Genomic DNA, 21,887 nt, shown 5'->3' with positions numbered 1-21,887 from the left:
CAAGCACCACTGCGTGCCATCAGAATATTTTTTAGTTAGTTTAGAACCAGGCTGAGAAAAAATAATGAAATCCTAGTGACAGTCTGGTGGAACTTGACTAGGTGAAACAAACATCATAATTGGGTCCTGATTGACCCTAATTGAGAATCTGTAGGGCAGTCGCTCACAAAAACTTATGTTTGTGATATAATCCTCGAAGTCGCTTTGTTATGAGTCAAATTAGACAACTAGAGGCAAGAGCATGAATCTTAATATGAACAAGTTTTGATCCCTTATTTATCAAAAATTGTCAGGTTAAAACATTCAACCATTCTCTTAGCCATTAAAACTTTATAGGATATATTGTTATAGTTTTATTTTTGTAAATAATATCTCAAGGCAGTAAAGTCTCTCTCTTTCTATTTTATGGAATGTACATTATAATATAATGTGCACATGGTGCTTCAAGAAAGTGATGTCTAATCTAGGGAAGATGATTACAGACAACCAAGAAGCATTATACAATGAAAAGCAAAAGTAAGGATCTGTGAATTTGTGACTCCATTTTTTGGTGAATTAAAGTAACTATTAAATATGAAATTTCAATCATTATGGAACTAATAGAGGGAAATTAATAACATCAATAGGAAATATTGCGTTTGGAAGTGAGCATTGAAATCTACTAGTTTATTGGCACAAATTTAAATAGATTTCCCTTGCATTTACTCAGGTAAGTTACATAATAATTAGACAAAGTGATTACTTGGATAATTATTATATCTCATTCAGATCAATGAAATTGGTTTACTAATATATAATGAAACCGAATTTAAAATTTTCTTGAGATTACTTGTATAAATAAGATTTATCATAGAAATAATATCCCTAGTAAAGTAATAGAGATTTTTTACTTGTTCTTTATTTACTTGTAATCCATTTTAAGTTGAATAGATTATCTAGATAGAGTAAGTAAAATAGTTGACAGGGGAATGAATTATGGATAGATTTGAATAATTAATTTGTGTAATTGCATAAATTCAGAGAAGATGCATGGGATCAGGTGAGATAGAGTTATTGGGACCATTATGATATGACAGAAACCATATTCATAAATGCTTTCATTCTTAGATCTTAGAACATATGCATGAAAGTTTTAGGTTCTAGATACGGGCAAAGTGACCTTCAAGTGTTGGAAAACCGTTATTAACATAAATTTTTTGGCTGTCAATAGTAATAGAAATTTAGTGGAGTGGTAAACGGATAGAAGATAAACAGGTTCATATTATCACTAAATGGAGAGGATCTAGAGAAATGGGTAAAATTATACCCATAATTTCATGTTATGATTTTCCTTGTTATCTTTAGGTGCCTAAGGTCCTATTTAATTGGAATTTCAGTTGTAAAAAAAATTAGGGAACTCACCAATTTGAGAAGTCTAGAATTTTTAATTCTCCATTTTACTAAAAATATAAGAACATCACTACACCCTCTGCTCACGTAACCTTACCATCTTCTGTCCATCATGCCCTTATATCCTTACTTATGCTACCATGTGTGCCTAAATATGTAGATCACCAAATGATGGTAAATTTTCTAATATACTCCCACACACTTTAGTCTTGATGACAGTTTATTCCCTTGTACAATTTTTTTTCCTTATTTCTATTAAAATTAAGAATTAGATTAACAATTTCCATTGATTAGGATTTAATGTATACTTTTTTACCAAACACCAGAAAAAGTTCATTAAATAAATGCATGTAGGGAGAATAAGTTCCAAATCAGTGTTACTCCCGATATGATGAAAGTAACTTGTTTTTCATAAATTTGAAGTATGCCATGTGGCACCCCCAATTTGATCTCTACATATGATGCACGCACACAAAACCACCTGTGACAATGTGAACCACACGTTGAGTGATCAAGTGGATTATTGTGCTGGTAGCCTTGACCACCAGCTGTTCCACACATTGCATGTCACCTTGTTTCTATAATGGTGTGTCAAGTTAACTGGGTCATACTTCATTTCCACATGGATTAGTTTTCTCAATATACCTAACCCAATTTCTCACTACCACCTAGTTCGGCATGGGGTCGAAGCCCAAATTGAAATGTTCACACCTACTGGTTGGTGAAATCAGTGTTCATTGCTTTACTTTCATAATGGTTTTGAAGCTTGAGAGGATCATTTGCTAACTACCTTCTAACTTGGCATGGTGGGACATTTTTTTGAATGTTCAAATGGTTAGGATAGGGGAAAATACCTAATAATCTAAAAGGTATCATGTGGAGCCTGTAGTCTTCCTCTTACTTGTTTCTATCTTCTCATCTCCTCCTCTCTTATCTGGAATCCCTTATCACTCTCTGCCTTTAAGATAGATATCTAAGCTTCGTATCTCCAACTTAAGACACATCATCATTCATTAACCTAAATTATTCTCCAATCTCCTCCAAACCATCAGTGATCCCGAAGGACATCATTTACCACAAGGTGACTTAAGATATATATCCTTGTGGAAAATCATCGAGTATAGGTCCCCATGAGGATTAAGTGATGTATAACACTTTAAACTTCATGATCATTGGATAATTACAGAATAAAAAAATCCCCAGTTTTTATGGTTATCTTTTTCGCCCATGTATGTGTTTATTTTTTATCAAAATTTGAAGGTTTTTTTATTGATTATTTAAAATTGGAATCCAAATTTATCTGCTTATGGAACTAATTTCACTAGTCAAAGTTATGTCAAATCTCCCGTAGATTTTGGTCAGTATTTCTTATCTTTATTTTCACTTTTACAAGTCTTTTTTATTAGTCAATTTACTGAGATATCATTGGAATAAAATTAAGGTATCTGTTCAGAATCAAATGTTCGACTTGTCTAAAAATTTCCTAGATTTATTATTGTTTATCGATAATCCTAATTTTTATGCCCATACTCATTCATATGCATAATCTCTTATTAAATCATTCTACAATAAATATACCTGAATATATTATTCACTAATATATGAAAAATTATGTGTTTCTGGACTAATCTCACTAGACTTCCTTGAGGTCAAGTGGAATATTACTGATACTTTATGGAGTTTTACTGAATGCCAGGATTGAGGAATTATGGGATAGATGGAGAAAATAACCTGAGGGAGGAGGAGAATAGAGCTAGAGGTATTTCCAAATGAAGCCCATATGGGAAAGCCCAAGGACTCTTCAAACAGAAGCCTCCGTTAATGTCCAAATGAGGCTTCCTTGGGAAATTTTCATTAATGGCACGTCGAAAAGGAAACCATCATATTTTATGAGAGGGACTTTTGAGCTTCTTTCAGAGGGGATTTGATGGGAAATGTGATACCTTCTCATGATCTTTCATCTCCCCATGCAGGAAAGATGAAAAGACAACCAAGAAAGAGAGACATTTTCTCCTTCTATATATTCCTATTATGCCCTTGCATAGAGTACCCTTGTGAAACATAATTTTGAGGTATTAACTCTTTTTAAGGTATTAGTGAGGATATTTATGAATGATATTCTTCTGATTCTGGAATCATACGCCACTTGGCTCAAGACAAGCTATTTTTGAGGCGTCGATGGAAAATAGGTTAGTATTTCCCTCTTTCTTGGCATTCATAATTCTCATTAAAGTTTTTTACTTATCTTATCAAAAAATAATGTCTATTTTACAAATACATTCATCTCATCTCCACATCTACATCAGCACATCTTTTTCTGATACACCATCTCATCTCATCTCCACATCTACAGTATCACGTCTTCTATTAATACACCATCTCCACATCTACATAAGCATGTCTACTTCTAATACACCACCTCGTCTCATCTCCATATCTACATTTTCATGTCTCCTTCTAATACACCACATAATTCCTCCATAATTACATTTTCATCATATTTATTTTGTACTTATTCATCTTCTTTTATTAATGTTATAGGAACTATACTTATCCATCCGCTCATCTCATTCCCTATTACGTTCCTAATACTTATAAATATTAACTTTATCTCGGCCATATTATTTCAATCTCTCTAAATGTCGTTGTAAATCATCATGGCCCCTCATTCTTCTGCTCAATATCTCTTTTGTCCTTGGGATGTTATTTGTGGTTATGAGAGAACAGACGCACTCGCTAACTACTAGACATGGTTGTTCTGTTATGTTCGTTTTAAAAAAACAAAAAATTCGCACAAAAGAACCACACACGACCTTGTTCTTTGTTCTGTTCTTTTTTTTTCAAACAAACAAAATTCTTACATTCACACAAAATTCGCACATTCGCACAAAACTAGAACAAAATTCGCACAAAGCGAACAAAAAAACCGCACACAGGTCTGTGCGATGTTCTGTTTGAATTTGTTTTTGTTCTGTTCAGAAAACCGAACAGAACTTACAATTTGCACAAATCTGCACAAAAAGAACAGAACGACCATGTCACTAACTACATATTACATTTCTGCAGTCGATCGCTCTTCTCCATTTGGCAGGAATTGACTCTCAAAGCACGAGACATAAAAAATGTTAAGAGTCCATAAGTGCATATAGAGACATGCATAGGTGTTGCCTACTTTACAGAGATCCCGAGATGACATTTGGTGAAGGCAATGGCAGTGCATCCTCTCCTACAAGCACCAACACCTTCAGGAACATGAATCTGTTTCTGTCATCTGAGGCCTACTCCATGATGTGACAAGGTATGACAATTAAATACCTTCTAGTTCTATCATGGGCATGGACAAGTGGGGTCCTGGTGTAAATTAGGATATTTACGCTCACTCCATGCTGTCAAACTCCTACAAACACTAAATTTTAACAAATGTAAAATACCTCTCTAGTGTCGAGGGGACATCTGGGTTGGTCTATGATGATGACCATGGGGCTGGTTGATCCCGACGACATGTTTGCCAATAAAAGATACCCTTTCACCATTATCAATCTGGTAAATTCGTTCAACTGATCATTATAACTTGGTTAGGCTGATCATGGCCAATTCAACCAATTAACTAGACATACCGTCATCATTAATCAATCATGATTGTTAGAAAGATTAAAATGTTTAATTATAGAAGGTAGGTCAACTGACTTAGCCCCAAGTTGGGTTCTTGGGTCCACCCACCACATTCCATTCAGCCACCAAAGAGGGCTTGTGGACGACATGGAGTGTGGGCCTAAGTAATATATTTCTAACAAAATTTAGTCCAAAATATTGGAATTTTCTTTCAAAATGGGGTTAACGGCTAGGAAAACAATGCATTTCCAATTCTCCATAAGGGACTGAGCAATGATTTGTGAATTATGAGAAAATATGCCAAACTCCCTTGTGTAATTTCTAGAGTTAGCAAGACACCACATATTTTTGTTTTTTGAATTTATTTGCCATTCCTATGGTGAATTTGCATTAATAAATGAGAAATCAGGCCCTTAAGTAGTAGGGACATTATTATAATTACTCACATATTTGTGGTATATCTCAAGGTTTATCTGACTTACCAAAGGCAAGGCCAGATTAGATCTATCAGCCTATTCCACTTAATGACCCAAACGGACCAGACACCTCAATTGGTTGGATTAGTCAAACAATAGAAGAAAAGCCTCTTGATCAGATTGGTTGTCAAGGGCCGATCATAATCTAACCAATTCAATCTTTTGGGTTGGTCAATCCGATCATCATCACGGCCATCTGATAAATCAAAATTTTAGATTTAATCCAATCACAGGCAACCCTACTTTGCATCTAATGTCATCTCTAAAATAAACATACCTAGAAAACCAAGACATATTGGCTAGATTCTATAAATGAAAAGCTTTTTTGTTGAGAATTTAACTGCTGTGCCCAGATGTTGAGAAAGAGAATATCACCCAGATCTAAAATTTTGATTTATCCGATGGCCGTGATGATGATCGGATTGACCAACCCAAAAGATTGAATTGGCTAGATTAAGATCAGCCCTTGGCTAGATTAATTTTGGTTTTAACCTCATCTAAGGTTGAAACCTATTGTTATCCCATGCTGACACGGCATGCCTGAGATCTGACATGTCAACGCCCAATAGCCAGCTTTGATCCATCATAGCAATGCTGGCTGCTCTTCTTTTGTATCAACTCTTTTTGTTCACCGGTCAATTTTTGTATTTCAGATTTCTCAAAAATAATCGGAATATCTCATCTATGTATCTAATTTCTAATAGGGACTCGGGATGGCCTTTTTTTCGCACAACCTGAGGAGCATCTGCCCCACACACTACACATCACTTCACCCCATCCTCTTCTTCCTCTCACATCTCTCTTTTGTTTCTCTTTTTTTTATATTTTTCTGTCTCCCTCTATATCTTAATACGTGGTCTCTCGTCTCTCTCCCTTGTATTCATTATTTTCTCTCCTAAAGATGGGCTCAGAATGAAAATTTATAACATAGGTGTAAATTAATAAATTACCTACTTTTTATAAGAAATGAAATCTAGAAAGTATGCTCAGATGGGAAGAAGATCACCTGGTTGGTCTGCCACGCGGGTAAGCTCCTCTCCAGAATCTCATCCAAGGCTCTGACATAGTCTTCCCATGCGGACACGGCAAGTCTTTGGCCTGCCACGTCAAGATCTTTCTGACAGCTGTCATCCACCGTGACAACTAAGCCAGAGCCAAAGATTGACTCAGCGGCCGCAAGATCGCCCAAGCTCGCCAGATGGGCCTCGGAGGTCTCCCTAGTCATTAGTCCTCGCTCTACCATAGAAGACGATTTCCAGCAGTAGAATTGCACGGCCTGACACAAACAGAAGTTAGCAGACGTACGACAAACCCTAAACCCGAAACACTAAACCTATCTCCTTTGCTCCACATTTCCTGGTATGTAAATACCAACACATAGGAGGATCCAGCAAGCAATAATCCGCATCGGTTCTAATCCCACCCTAAGTTTCTACTTAGTCCGAAAATACTAAAACAATAAATCCTATATCCTGAACATTAAAACTAAACCATAAACCCGTGACTCGCACATCTCTTTTAGGTTTTATTTATCTGCTGGTAAATATCTACCAATTGCTACATCAATCAAATTATAGTTACATTCATCAAATCTTAAACATTAACCCAAATCCTCACTCTCTCTCTTTATGAGAATTTATACCATTTGCCTCATAAAATTATAAAAAAAATCAGTTTAAACCCCGCTCTTTTGCTCCAGATTTATTTGCTCATGTGCCGGTACCCTTTATGCTGCATCTATCAAGCTATAGATACACATCAGTTTCGTTTATCTTCTATGTTTCAGTTTACACACCAAACCCAAAGTCCAAAACATTGACACTGAAACCTTAACATCTCTCTTTTGATCTACTTTCATTTAAACATGAAAATCTACCTGTTTCTGTCCATCAAAATAAAGATACATAATAGTTTTCCCTTGGCCACTACTTTCCTATCTTATTCCTCTCTGGATCTTCCACATAAAGGGTAATGACAGAAATAAGAATCTCTGTATAATTTGTCTATAGGTTTCCTATCCCTTTAAAAGGCTAAGGAAACCAGTTGTCGAGTGAGATTTTCTTATTCTATTATTTCCTCTATTGCCCTACTTTCCAAATACTTCTCGCTTGCTTCCACTGTTTATCTATCTCTCTATTCCTCACTTTGGAGTTCTACATTACATTGAGATCAACATTAGTATACCAATTTCTTCAAAAAAAAACATTTAAGTATTGCAAGAACATAAAAAAGTACCTGGAGACCATGTAATATGTTGGAAAATTCGACATCAAGCACTTCTTTTCCATTCCCAAGTCGAAGAGGCCCAATTAACTTCCGGAGGGGATCTTCAGAGAAATCTTCTGTTGATTGGGGATGAATCTTCCATCCCAGAACATGCAATCTTGCCCACCGAATGTCAAATCCTGATCCAGCACTGGTGAACCAGTACATTGCGTTGGGAGCTGGGAAGGGTAGCGTTGGGCGCGGTTTAATAATTTGGTTTACTCTTGAAGAAAGGAGAGAGATAAGCTTGGCATCTTCATCATGCGATTTGTCACGAGTGAACCACAAGGTTAGAGTAAGCCTTTCGCCTTCAATAACCTGTCCAAAGTTTGTTAAGATAATGGATATAAGAATAATTTTTTGGAGAAATAATCCATGACACTAGAGGGCGGTTCTACCTCATCAACGGAGTGTATATTTCGACAGTCTGCTGTGTAGATCAACACATCCTGAGATTATTGAGAATTTTGTAATACGCCAGCTTATTTATTGTTTTGTAAAAATTAGAAGAGAAATCAATTCAGAATAAAATTGACAACTTGACAAGAAAAAAAATTGATGAACTTACACCAACTTGAGGAGCTATGGAGGTTGGGTACCCATCCTTGAAGCGGAAAATGCCACCTCTAAAATCTTCCCCGTAACTGTTCAGATAGCAGACTGCCTTTCAAAGCCATTAAATTAGTTAATAACGATCCCACAAAATAGTATTTCCGTACCTTAGTAATTTCAGATAGTTCTAGGATCATATCTCTCGTAAATTTTTAGGTATCTTTGGTTTTTATCTTTAACTATTGTACATGGTTCAATTCAAGAAGAAAAATTTGAAAGCAGTAACGCAATGAAAGAGATAACACACCGCGAAGTCTCGTTGCTTTAGATATGGCCTGTTGTCATCACTATGCCATCCAATACTTGCCCCCTTGCACCAGCTATATAAAAACTTCTGTTCTTTTAGATACTGCCTTTCTAAAGGAGTTTAAATGATCATAATCGCAGGAAACTTTTATAAATATCTCATTCTATGATATTTACAACTACTCATGGGTCTTATGCGTGATGTCTCATGAAGCAACGGCTGATAAAATAAGTGCGCGAGGAACCTTAAAAAAGTATGAGAGGGAGTGTATATACATGGTTTCTCTCAGTAGAATTCGTGAAATGTCGAAGAATGGAAAATTTGAGCAAACCCATTATCCATTTTCCATACAGTGCAAAAAAATTCTAATACTTTTTACTTTTTATTTGTTCTACTTATTTTACCGGTATGATAGATGATTAAATTAAATAAAAACGAGGAAAACAAGACAGGACTTCTGTACAATGACACAGCGCAATAGTAGAAAAAATGAATCAAACGCAACTAGGTTGCGCGTTTGTTTTGGGCATGAATTCACCTCCACAGAGAATTTTTTCATCCACAAAAAAATTCTTCATTAAGGTATGATTAAATATGTTAAGGTATGATTAAATATTTATAACAATACACCTCTACCATGACGAAATCTCACCTGACAAGACCAGTGAACTCCACGAAGAGCTCAAACTCGCATCCGAACCGGTCCTCCACCTTCTCTCTCAGCATCTCTACGGGAATTAAAATTCAAAATAAAAACATAAATTCAGCAGAGAATTCAAAATTTAAGCATCGCGGGAATCGGCGAGGGCACCTCGAACGGTAACGAAGGGGACGACGAGGTGCGCACAATCCGTGGCGACGAGGTGAGACATTGTGGTGGAAAGGACGCCAGGCCTGTACCCTACCGCGCAGCAACTTTTATGTATGAACTCCAGCTCCTAAACAAACAACCTCAGCGATTTATCCAAAGAAATTGACAGATCCGTCGGAAAAACGGCAATAAAACGCGATTCAGATGAACAAAATCAGAAGAAAATCACTAAACCTTGCAGAGATTCTGCGGAAGGAAACGAGGCAACAGCAAGCGGGGATGCTCCTCGCGTTCTTCCGCCTGCATTTCCAGAAACCGTTGTAGAAATTGAAACGAACAGTCAGCGAAAAACCCTCGTATTTATACTACTTCCAGAGATCTAGTGGCTTCAGCTCAATGTCCGGGACGGATGACGTAAAACGGTTGGAACGGGTAAAACAGAGATCGCCGTTTCGTCCCGTCCTGCCGGAGATGTGTGATGACGGAACGGGACGGATTTAAACGAAACGGGACGCAACAAGACGGAACGAGATCAGACGGGACGGGACGGGACGGGACGGGACGGATGGGAAGAAACTGGACGGGTTGGGAGGAGGTGTTACGGACGGGACGAGACGGTATGAGTCATGACGTATGTATAAGTACACTATACGGATAATTGATGATGGATTGCATTAATCCCAATTACTCCACCACCCATTTACAAACCTTCAACTTAATTGTTGGCTATCTTTCTATAAATAGAATATTTTCATTTTTTTGGGAGGAAAGTGTCTGAGACTTTTTTACCCTTTACCAAATCTTGGGAATCTTAGTATTTCCCCAAGGTAAAAAATAATTGTCTTTCAGATAACTTGAAACTTTCATCATGTAATTGGTTATACTGCACTTGCGATTTTTACATGATCATTTAGAAATTGAAAATCGAATCTAATTAAGTTGAACAGAGATGCACAATTTTCTCGGAAGATATAATATTGTGCCAAGATCTCATTAGATCCATGATTTGGAGATTTTATATACAAGTTAGGATTCTTGAGAATATTAAAACGGTTAATCAGTTTTTCTTATTCTCTTGACGGAATAAAGGAGCTAGGTCTTTGTTTGTCTGACTTTATTTCTCATTAAGTTTGAAAACTATATGTTTATGCGACTTGGATTTGCTTAGTTAAAGCATTTAATGATATGATTGTTCCTTTATTTTTGGGGCTAAGTGAGATAGACAGATGGAAGGTATGGTATCTTATTCAATACTCTCAGAACTTAGCAATCTATTTTATAGTCATTTACAGTCCGATTTTTGCTCCTCCATGAAGCCACATATGCAACATCAATTCCGATCTTCATAATGTGTAGATTTCCATGTAATTGTTAATTAAATGAGACCCAGATATAGATCATATCTTCTGCTCTAAAATATATATTGAAAACGTTTGATTTTACATAATCAATTTACATGAGCTCTTTCAATTATTTTTTCTCCACAATTTAATGGCCACACTTTTTTATGCAGCTTGAAGCAGTTCATTAATGACCTTTTAAAATAGGTATCCCAACTTGTCCATAAGTTTATGAGGTATAAGTGCTAAAGTGACTCCCAGCTTGTCAATGGACATTTGATATTATGATTCATTGAATTAATTGTGTATGCATTCATGGCAATTTATTTTCTCAAACTCCATTGCTCGCATGTGATACAACTTACAAATGTAACCATTTCATCATGCATAATTTGCTTTACGCAAAGCATTTTGGATTATTGATTCTTCATCATTCCCTAAATCTTCTAATGGATCTTCAGCTACTGAAATATCTACAATTTTAAAATAACACTTTACTATCTAAATGTATGATTTTCTTATTTTTTCTTTTTCTTTAACTCAGCCTTTTGAAAAAAATTTAAATATAATGCTATTATTGTGTTTCTATTTTAGCAATATAATAACCTACAGCAGTTTGATTTTGGAGATCTACGCAGATTGGCCACTTATGAGTTTGATCAAAGATGGGGTTCAGTTGGGTGGGTAAATAATAGCTTAGCTAATAATCTTTCTTTGATGATCAATATATTGTGCCTCATAAATACATTTTCTCAAGCCAAAGTGTATATTAGTTTTGGAATAATAAAATAAAATAGTTTTAATGAAAAATAAGTCTTTATTAAATTATATTATTTGGAATTCAACTATTCCACATACCTGACTAGGAGGGCAGATCTGGGGTGGGGTTAGACTGCTGCAATTTATGGTAGGGTGGGCTAAGCTAACCCAACCATAGAGTTAGGTATAGGGAGGGGTCTTCTTTGAGTCACGTTGGCTTTGGATTGGGTCAACCAGATGTAGTGGGATGTCAAATCTATAAAATCAAGTTGTGAAATACCCCTTGATTTTGTAAAGTTATCGGTGCTTCCTTTTCCTTTATTTAATCTCGTTCTACAATAAATCCCCCATTATGTCCTTAGTTAATGTCATTCTAAAAGTTATTTTTCTTATCAAGACATTTTAATTATAATTGATATTTTAGTAATTTCCTACCTTCTTATTGTGTAAAGTTAATAATTATCCTGACATATTTTTCTGCAAATTGGAGTAACCTTATTTAATTATTTAAATGAAAATTTCTTATTAAATACTCCTTGAGTTTTAGCTAAAAGCTGCTTCTAAAGTCATACGTGCTCCTTTTCCATTGCTTCATCTATTTCTACAACAAATCACCTAGTATATTCTTAGTTAATGCCCTTTAAAATGATATTGTCTTATCAAAACACTTTTTTAGAATAATTAATATTTTGGTAATTTCCTACCTTCATATTTTCTACAATTTATAATCATCCTGACATATTTTTCTGCAATTAGAATAACCTTAACTATTATCATTTAAAATGAGAGTTTCTTCTAAAAACAACATAATTTATGATTCTGTAGTTTCTTACCTTCCTATATTTTCACAATTAAAAATCCCTCTTAGATATTTTTGACACACTATTTGAATAACCTTAATTAATATCATTCAGAATGATAATTTCGTCCCAAACCAATGGATTTAGAAAAAAAATATGACTCAGTGAATTCCAACCTTCATATTTTCTACAATTAACAATGACTCTGACATAACTTTCTGCAACTAAAGTAATCTGACTTAACTAATGTCATTTAAAAAGAAATTTTATGCTCAAACCGATAGATTTAGAAAAAACGTTGATCTAGTGAATTCCTACCTTCTTATTTTCTAAAATTAATAATGACCCTGACATAATTTTCTGCAGCTAGAGTAACCCAAATGAATTAATGTCATTTAAAAAGAAATTTTATGCTCAATCCAATTCAATAGATTTAGAAAAAACGATGATCTAGTGAATTCCCACCTTCCTATTTTCTCAAAATTGATAATCACCTTAACATAATTTTCCTAATTAATGTTCCCTAAAAGGAATTTTTTTTCTAAAAACTACAGATTTACAATAATTGATGACTTAGTGCTTTCCTCTTCATATTTTTGACAAGTAATAATCAGCCTGAGATACTCTTCCACCATTACGACTTTAATTAAGATAATTTAAAAATATATTTTGTTCTCAAAACCATATTTTTATGACGTATGATTTTAATGAATTTATGATGTAACTGAAGTTACCGTTTGGGTCAGAGCATTGACTGGAGTCAACCTGTCACGATCAGCCACGTGTTCAACGTGGAGTATATAAAATTCTCAGAAGATTACCCCAATTTCAGAATTTTCGCCATGGCTACTTCTCCCTCAATCCGCTTCCAATTCGCAGCGCCGGGGAAGTATTGTCGGAGCTCATCACCGCCAAAATTTCAAGTTCGGCCTTTGATTTGCTCTTCCACGGACGGTAAGATCCGATTTCTTGATTTTTTTACTGTTTTTTTTGTTTTTTTTTTCATTTGATGAGCTCGTGACGCTGTTTTCTCCGTCGGATTGTGGATTTCTCACTTTCCAGGGCGTAGAAATGGAGGGTTTTCTTTTGCTCGGAGTAGTGCTGTTGGCAGGATGGCGTTGGGAGCGTTGGTCTCGGGGAAGGATGCTGAGACGGCGGTTATGGATGAGGGGAAAAACCCTATAGTTGTGATTGATAATTATGATAGCTTTACGTATAATCTTTGCCAGGTGAGGGAGATTCTAAAGTATTAATTCTTTTGGCGGAAAGCATAGGTAGAAGTCCGCTGATCCGTGAGGATTTCATCGGGTTTAGAGGTTCTCTGATAGTTAAACCTTTGTTGTTTTCCCCTTCCTTGGTTTGTGAAAATATAGGAAAAAATGGAGCAAAATAAAATCCTGATTTTGTTATTTCACTCTTCAAGTTCTGAGAATTTTACTTTCTTTATTTTGCTGTTTGAATTACCGTCGATTATGCAGTATATGGGAGATTTAGGAGCTAATTTTGAAGTTTACAGAAATGACGAGCTCACAGTGGAAGAAGTGAGAAGGTGGAGTTTCTCCCGGATATTTCTTATATAATTTATTCCATTTATTCTGCGTGTTCTAAAATTTTCATCTTTGTTTGTGGTTTGCTTTAGTCTGAATCCAAGAGGCATCCTAATCTCCCCTGGACCTGGTGAGCTTGTACAAGAAGTGATTGATGAAAAAAAAAATATTTATTAATTTTTCTACTTAAAGACTTATTAAATAATTAAAATTCCACTCGGTGCAGGCACTCCTCAAGATTCAGGGATTTCTTTGCAGACGGTTCTGGAACTGGGACCCTCTATTCCCCTGTTCGGTGTTTGTATGGGCCTGCAGTGTATTGGAGAAGCATTTGGAGGTAGGTTGAGAACTATTTTTAAGTATAAGTCTTGACTCTTGACGCAAAGTTTTGTTTTATTGACTTGATGCTTCAGGAAAGATCGTCCGTTCCCCTTATGGAGTGATGCATGGGAAGAGCTCTCTAGTGTTCTACGATGAGAAGGGAGAGGATGGGTTGTTCTCTGGCCTATCAAAGTGGGTACATTTTAAGTTTCATTCATCAATGATAATTAGGTTTATTGTCACTTATTAAATATGTAATGAGGTTTGGTAAGAATTGTGAACACAGGGTTCGTTAACTCTAGTTTTTAAATCTTAAGTTTGTGTTATTCACTGTGCTAAGAGTCAGCTTCAAATAGATAATAATTTTCATCTCAAGTTTCTTGATCATGAAGCACCGAGGTTCTTCATCAATTCTAATTCTCAGTCTCTTTATTTCCTACCGATCATTTTGTTCATACCAGGCTTCGTCATCTTCATCAGAAAGATTCTAGATGCAAGATATAGGTTCCAGCATCCAGGATGACGATGAGGAGTGGAGGACATATATGACGATGGCAAATCATCGATCCCATATCATCCAGATAATACCTTTACATCATTTCGTCATCACCTCATCATCACCTTATCATCGTCTCTTCATTCCTTCTGTTGTAGTCTCATCACTTGCTGATACAAGTCTACCCCGTCAATCCAAGAGAAGATTGGCACGTAATAGAGCATGTGCTGACCTTACTAATAAGGGAAGCATCCTTAGCAAGTCAATAAAAATAAGAAGGCTCCCTTGAGGGGGGCATGGGGTTTTAATTCTTGAAGTGGCGGGATTGCACAAAGGGAGAGGAGATACTCCAATCCTGGCAGGAGGTACAAGCTGATTTGGTAGAGTCCTAGAGGATGTCACGATCCTGTCTCGTCAACTATGGCTACATTTCTCGATCTCCATCTCTCGTTTCTGCAGTTGACTGTGAGATTGGTTCACTCGATTCTTGATTTGTGGATCATTTGGATTTGATATTCTTTCATTGTCTTTCTGAGGCTCCTAATCCCATTCTTGAGACCCCAACGTTTTTCTGTCTATCGGATCAAGGAGATCTGCATCTCCTGCCTCCTACCAAAACTAGATGATGATAATAAGTGGACAATGCCGATGACAAATCATCATCTTCTTACCCCTTAATCATTTGATGATGAATTTGTCATCGTCCCATCATCATCTTGTCATTGTGTACACAAAATAGAAGATGCTGATGAATTTGTCTTTATCTGCCAACCCTAGCAAGATATATTCACATTAGGTTGCTCCGTAACACAATGTTTCTAAACCTAATCATGTTTAACTCTTGTTTATATTGTGAAAATATCGTCATACAATGACATTTTATTGTTATTATTTTAGTGGGTTATTTTGCGTTCCAAATTATTTGACATTTGGATAAATATAGCTCAATCGTGCTCCTTTTTTTAGAAGCAAGACTCGGACTCATTTATTTTCCAGTAATCCATGAAGAGAAATTTATTTCATGTCGAATAAGAGTAAACTCAGAGAGGGGTGGGTTCACGAGGCATTTATTTTGTGCAGCCCGTTCGTTGCTGGACGATACCACAGCCTGGTAATTGATAAGGAAACTTTCCCTAGCGACGCGCTTGAGATCACAGCATGGACGGAGGATGGGTTGATCATGGCTGCTCGCCACAAGATCTACAAGCATATTCAGGTTTTGACCTTAATTTTTATAAATTTACCTGATCCGCGTTGGAAATTTTGCTTAATCATCACTGGTAGTCCCTAAAAACGGTGGAGGGCTGTATAAAACTCGTGGTCCAAAGAAAGATCTGCCCACATCATCTCTATCTCATTACATATCCATTTATATGAGGCTTTAAAAATATTGTGTTTGAGGCCAAGATCTTCCCACAATCTATATCTCTATTTCATTAACTATCCGTATATCCGTCTTTTCTTCTTTGCATGGCTTGTAAAAACTCTTGTTGTAAGGGCAACATCTGGCCGCACCATCTCTATCTCCATCTCATTACCTCTTTGGGTCTATGTAACGTTTGTAAAAAAATCGTGTTCAAAATGAAGATCTGCCCACACCATCTCTATCTCTTCATCAATCCGTTTTTCATTTATGTAAGCCCGGTAAAAACTTGTGTTCTATGGGAAGATTTTCCCACACAATCTATATGTATTTATTTACCTATCCATCTAGTCATCATGCCAAAGTCCATAAAGAACTCATGTTCTAAGTCAATATTTGCCCACACCATCTGTCTCACCGTCTGTCCAACTACATGAGGCACGCATGAAGCTTGCGGTCTAATGAAAGATCTTCACATATCTGTCTATCTCATTACCAATCCAACAATATGAGGCCTAAGAATAACTCGTGTTCTAAGACAAGATCTGCTCCTTCCATCTCTATCTTTATCTCATTAGCAAGCTATCCATCCATACATCCCTCTAGATATCTATGCAACTGCCATTCATTATCCAGCCTAAATTGGAAGGTATTCTCTTTTTTGACTTGCAGGGGGTCCAGTTTCATCCGGAGAGCATCATCACGGAAGAGGGCAAGACGATGGTCCATAATTTTCTCAAAATGATAGAGAGAGTCGAGTCAAAAATCATGGTTTAAATCCATATTAACCACCATGATTTCTTCCCAGGTATGAGTTGGATTCGTTTTTAACAAAAATGAGAAAGAAACGATGCCAAGCCAGGTTGCCTTAGATTTTTCACTATACTTGATGTGTCATTTCGTCAAAAGATAACTCATGCATAAGAGGCTTTAGATAGATGATAGAGAGGGTGTCCTGTTTATTTCTTCTCCGACATTTATCACTGATGTTTTTTTATCATTAACATTATAACCGAGTTTGGTGTTTCTAACGTGCTATGTTTATGAAATATTTCTAACTAGTCATTGAATTCAAGAGGGAATGATAGAGAGGGGTGGTCTATTTCTGTTTTGTAGGGAATTTATCTCTATCATGTTTGGTGATTCATAAAATTACAGAGCTTGGTGTTTCCATGTTAATATAAGAGATTTAATTAGTGATTAAATTAAAAGAGAGTTGATAGAAAAAATGGTCAATTTTTGTTTTGTTTGGCTTGGATCTTTATTAAATTTATCGTTAAGAAGTTAAGTGAGCTTTGTGTTGGTGTTGAATTGTAAGATATCCAAGTGGTTTTCACATTCAAGAGAGGGATGATAGAGAGGGTATTCTATCTGTGTTTTTTTCACTTTAATCTTTATAATATCTGTCATTAACAAGCTAATGGTATTGTAAGAGATCCAAGTGGTGATTACATTCAAGAGAGAGATGACAGAGAGGTTTTTTTTCGGGCTTTATGTCTATTATTTTTTATTAAGAGTGTAGCTAAGCTATGTATTTCTCCTTTAATTTAAGCGATCTAAGTGATTATTATTAAATCAAATTCGTGGACTATATGTTCAGTCCTGACCCTTGTCAGGTAAGAACAATGGGTCAAAAAGTTCATTATAAAAAATCCATGGTTGGATCTTAGGATATTGCTTAAGAAACTTAACTGCTATGATTTGCCGTATTCATTGCTCTTTTTTTTCTTTGGTGTTATAATGCTGATGTTTAAATATTGGGTTAATAGCACGGTACATCCCAAACCATGTCCCAAAATCTGCGAGTTAACCTTAGCTTTTTTTTTGGCACGGTATATCCTAAACTCACTAAGTCGTCTGCAATATATCCCGGTGATGACGTGGAGTCCATCGTGGCTGCCAGGTGGATCTCCGGCAAGATTTTGACCTGGCAGAACCCACCTGGCAGCCACGCTGGATTCCACGTCATCACCGGGATATGTCGACCTGCCAAGGGTTTTCCGATAAGAGAGAGAGAGAGGCATTCTAGAGAGAGAGAAGGGGAGAGAGAGAGACGTGCCAGAGAGAGAGAAGGGGAGAGAGAGAGACGTGCTAGAGAGAGAGGGAGAGGTTCTAGAGAGAGAAAGAGAGGTGTTCTAGAGAGAGAGAGAGAGAGACATTGTTCTCTAGAACACCTCTTTCTCTCTCTAGAACGCCTCTATTTCTCTCTCTAGAACACCTCTCTTTCTCTCTCTAGATCACCTCTCTTTCTCTCTCTAGAACACTTCTCTTTCTCTCTCTAGAACCTCTCTCTCTAGCACGCCTCTCTCTCTCTCTCTCTCCTTCTCTCTCTCTAGAATGCCTCTCTCTCTCTCTTATCGGAAAACCCTTGGCAGGTCGACATATCCCGGTGATGACGTGGAATCCAGCGTGGCTGCCAGGTGGGTCCCGCCAGGTCAAAATCTGGCCGGAGATCCACCTGGCAGCCACGATGGACTCCACGTCATCACCGGGATATATCGCAGACGACTTAGTAAGTTTGGGATATACTGTGCCAAAAAAAAAGCTAAGGTTAACTCGCAGATTTTGAACATGGTTTGGGATGTACTGTGCTATTAACCCGTAAATATTTAGATTTGTGGATTGATTCTGCATGGGCAATATTAGAGGATATAGAGATTAAAATATTCTGGGAAATTTGTGTAACAACATAAACGATTTATGCTTCTGTATAAAAACTATCCTTAAGACCACTTAGTTTGCTTCATGTTAACTTCATAATATTATCATTATATTTTAGATTAGATCATATGAACTCATAAAATTTTTGAAATCATGACACCTCAAATCAAATTAAAATAGGAGATATCTTACACCCAAATGGGACCTACCAATATTAAAATAGGAGATATCTTAGTCAGCTACTGCACTGATCAGATGATGACCCTTTTTATTTAACAAGTTCCACCAATTAAGATGGATTATTAAATAAAGACAGCTCAGGATAAACATTAGCTGAATCAGCCTTATTCTGTTCTCCTTTACCTAGTTCATTAAAATTTTGTAGTCATCCCCTAAAACATCTTGGCAACATTGGTTTAAGGAGTATAAGTACAAAATTATTTGTAGATCATGTGTTTTGTCAAATCCCTGGGGAAGTCTTACTGTCCAACTCCATGTCAACCATGAAAAAATCAATACAGCTGAACACGCAAGTTTGGTTAGTGTGGAAACCATAGATATCATTTCCAAAAACATAAAACCTAATCAATCATGTATTCTGTCAGACAAAGAAAGGTTAATTATGTCATGTTGTTAATTTGTACCAGACATTTATAACTAGCCTATATATGTTCGAAATGAAATCCAATTCATGACTTATTAGACATAAATTTTCCCTAATTTTTGTTCATGCCTAGCTCTAAAAGTGTAGTGTTGTAATTCAATCTATCCATTTATATTAAACTAAAATTAAGAATAGTTATACTTTAAGACTGATCAATATCATTTTCTAATTGTTAATAGTGTGAAGTCTCAAATGAAAAAGATATTGATTTTTTATTATTGTAGCATAAACTTAGCCCATTTTCAATTTATTCTATCAAGCATTCCACTACACAAAATAATACAGGCAACAAAGAATTTGGAGGATATAAATCATATGCAAGATTGCCCATATTCCTTTGAAACCCACAAAATATTGAATAAAAAGTTTGTTTTGAATACACAACCCATAACATATCTCATAATTCAGAAACATGACTCACTCAAGCCTTTCAACTGGAACTGCGTACAAAGCTCATTAAAAATATGTAATATCCACTTCTTGCATTCTTAAGTATGTGTCATTAAATTGAATTAGCATCAATTTATTAGTAATTTATATTTAAAATGATCTCTAACCAAACATACACATCAAATGAAATCATGATGACATAAATAAATAATTTGAAAACTATGGTATGAGATATGTATTTCATCTCGAACCTCATAACTCATTTGCTTTGATGGAGCAGATGCAATTTTAAGTTCTATTGGTTCACATTAATATAACTAGGCACATGAAGAGATTATTAATGATGGAGGCTCAGGTATATGTTTCAACTTCCCTGACGTCATTTTTTGTATTCTTAATTCATTTCATACTCTTTGAGAAATCATCTCATTACATTCGCCTTTCCAACTGTTGCATAAAATATATGCAAATGGACCATTACTTAAGTATATCCACCGAAGTATAATAAAACATATGTCTGTGAGCCCACTAGGCCCATGTAAAATCCGTGTTAATAAGTCCATAAGTTCCAATAACTCTTCCTTGGAGAACTTAATTAATTATCTATATCTAACATATATATTGATTAATCTGAGATTAAAGTAACCCAATCAATAGATGTAGTAGCCCAAGTGATGAACTCGAATATGGGGTGTTACTTTGTTGTCAACAACCAAGTTAATCAATAAGATATTTCAATCTGAATTTTTTTCATGCGGTTAGATAGTGATGAGAACGGGCTGTCTCCACAGGGAATGGATATTACAGAATTAATGCATTTTAAAATGGTAACTAGTGGATAAGAAGGGATGGTTTATAATATAGAAACAGAGATAATGGTGAGATGATATAGTGATAAACAATGATAATATATATATAATGGTTTATATATATATTATCATTGTTTATCACTATATCATCTCACCATTATCTCTGTTTCTATATTATAAACCATCCCTTCTTATCCACTAGTTACCATTTTAAAATGCATTAATTCTCGTATGTATATAATATATATATATATATATATATATATATATATATATATATATATATATATATATATATATATATATATATATATATATATATATTATATACGAGAAAACATGGATATATAGATAGTAGATATGTTGGGGATAAATTGCAGAAATCGGAATGGATGAGAAGGGTGATAAGTAGGGATAGATATATGTAATAATAAATATCTATAAATACTTATAAACAGAATCAGGGGAATGGTGATGATAATGTCATGTGATATGAATTAGATGTGGATGGATAGAGAACATGGATTGATTTAGATGGATGAATATGGATGGGTATTGAGAAGAAGATGACAACATAAGTGCAAGGAACTTGCCATTGATCCTTATATTCTACCATGATCAAGGTGATTTACAGCTAGGGATGGAATTCTTTTTGCACCGCTCAGGCCTTTGGGCAGTGCGGATGTGAGGTATTTTTAAAGAATAAAAAATGCCACAATCTGCCACCACTACCTTTGTTCCACCCCATCCTCTTGTTTCTCTCTCATCTTTTTATCATTTCCCTCATTTCGTCTTTCTTGTTTCTCTCTGTTGTTTCTCTCTTGCTTATATGTTGTTTATGTGTTTAATTTTCTACTATCTCATCTCTATGTTTATATGTTGTTTCTCATCTCTCTCTAGTTTCTCATATCTCTCCTCTCTCTCTGACTCTCTTGGACTCTCTCCCTCAGATCTCTCTCATTTATTGTTTGTCTTTCTCTCTTTCCTCCTCTCTCTAATCTATCTCCCTCATTTCTCTCGCTTATCTCTCCCTCTCTTCTTCTCTCACTTATTCCTTACCTCTCTTTTTCTTCTTCTTCTTCTCTCTCTCATTTATCACACCTCTCTCTCTCTCTTATATCTCTCTCATTTCTCACCTCTCTCTCTCTTATATCTCTCTCATTTCTCACCTCTCTCTTCTCTTATATCTCTCTCATTACTCACCTCTCTCTCTCTCTCTCTTATATCTCTCTCATTTCTCACCTCTCTCTCTCTCTCATTTCTCACCTCTCTCTTATATCTGTCTCATTTCTCACCTCTCTCTAATATCTCTCTCATTTCTCACC

At 35.7% G+C, this 21,887-nt stretch overlaps 2 protein-coding genes across 15 annotated transcripts; one reads left to right on the top strand and one right to left on the bottom strand.

Moving 5' to 3' along the window:
• Positions 1-4,304: 4,304 nt before the first annotated feature.
• Positions 4,305-9,730, bottom strand: LOC144711340 (2-oxoglutarate (2OG) and Fe(II)-dependent oxygenase superfamily protein). 14 transcript variants are annotated; one of them, XM_078585303.1, is made up of 11 exons: positions 9,647-9,730; positions 9,413-9,539; positions 9,254-9,329; positions 8,602-8,674; positions 8,311-8,406; positions 8,141-8,191; positions 7,713-8,060; positions 6,484-6,753; positions 4,821-4,946; positions 4,705-4,740; positions 4,477-4,615 (listed from the first exon to the last, which is right to left on the bottom strand). In XM_078585303.1, the coding sequence occupies exons 1-10, from the start codon at positions 9,716-9,718 to the stop codon at positions 4,717-4,719; spliced, it is 1,263 nt and encodes a 420-aa protein (XP_078441429.1). In that variant the 5' UTR covers positions 9,719-9,730; the 3' UTR covers positions 4,477-4,615; positions 4,705-4,716. The 14 variants fall into 14 exon arrangements, 11 of the variants coding, with proteins under 11 accessions (XP_078441427.1, XP_078441435.1, XP_078441426.1 ...); XM_078585308.1 differs by having other exon boundaries at positions 4,532-4,615; positions 4,821-4,929; XM_078585301.1 differs by lacking the exons at positions 4,477-4,615; positions 4,705-4,740 and adding an exon at positions 4,305-4,400.
• Positions 9,731-13,123: 3,393 nt separating this feature from the next.
• LOC144711396 (anthranilate synthase beta subunit 2, chloroplastic-like) lies at positions 13,124-17,054 on the top strand. The gene is made up of 8 exons (XM_078585383.1): positions 13,124-13,265; positions 13,374-13,540; positions 13,790-13,860; positions 13,951-13,988; positions 14,085-14,195; positions 14,272-14,371; positions 15,756-15,891; positions 16,711-17,054. Exons 1-8 carry the CDS (start codon positions 13,154-13,156, stop codon positions 16,813-16,815), a joined length of 840 nt encoding a protein of 279 aa, XP_078441509.1. The 5' UTR covers positions 13,124-13,153; the 3' UTR covers positions 16,816-17,054.
• Positions 17,055-21,887: the final 4,833 nt, after the last annotated feature.

Source organism: Wolffia australiana, chromosome 13 (assembly GCF_029677425.1).
Source record: "Wolffia australiana isolate 7733 chromosome 13, ASM2967742v1".
Lineage (NCBI taxonomy): Eukaryota > Viridiplantae > Streptophyta > Magnoliopsida > Alismatales > Araceae > Wolffia > Wolffia australiana.
The sequence above is the reverse complement of the archived record's forward strand: the minus strand, read 5'-3'. Positions and strand labels throughout refer to the sequence as shown.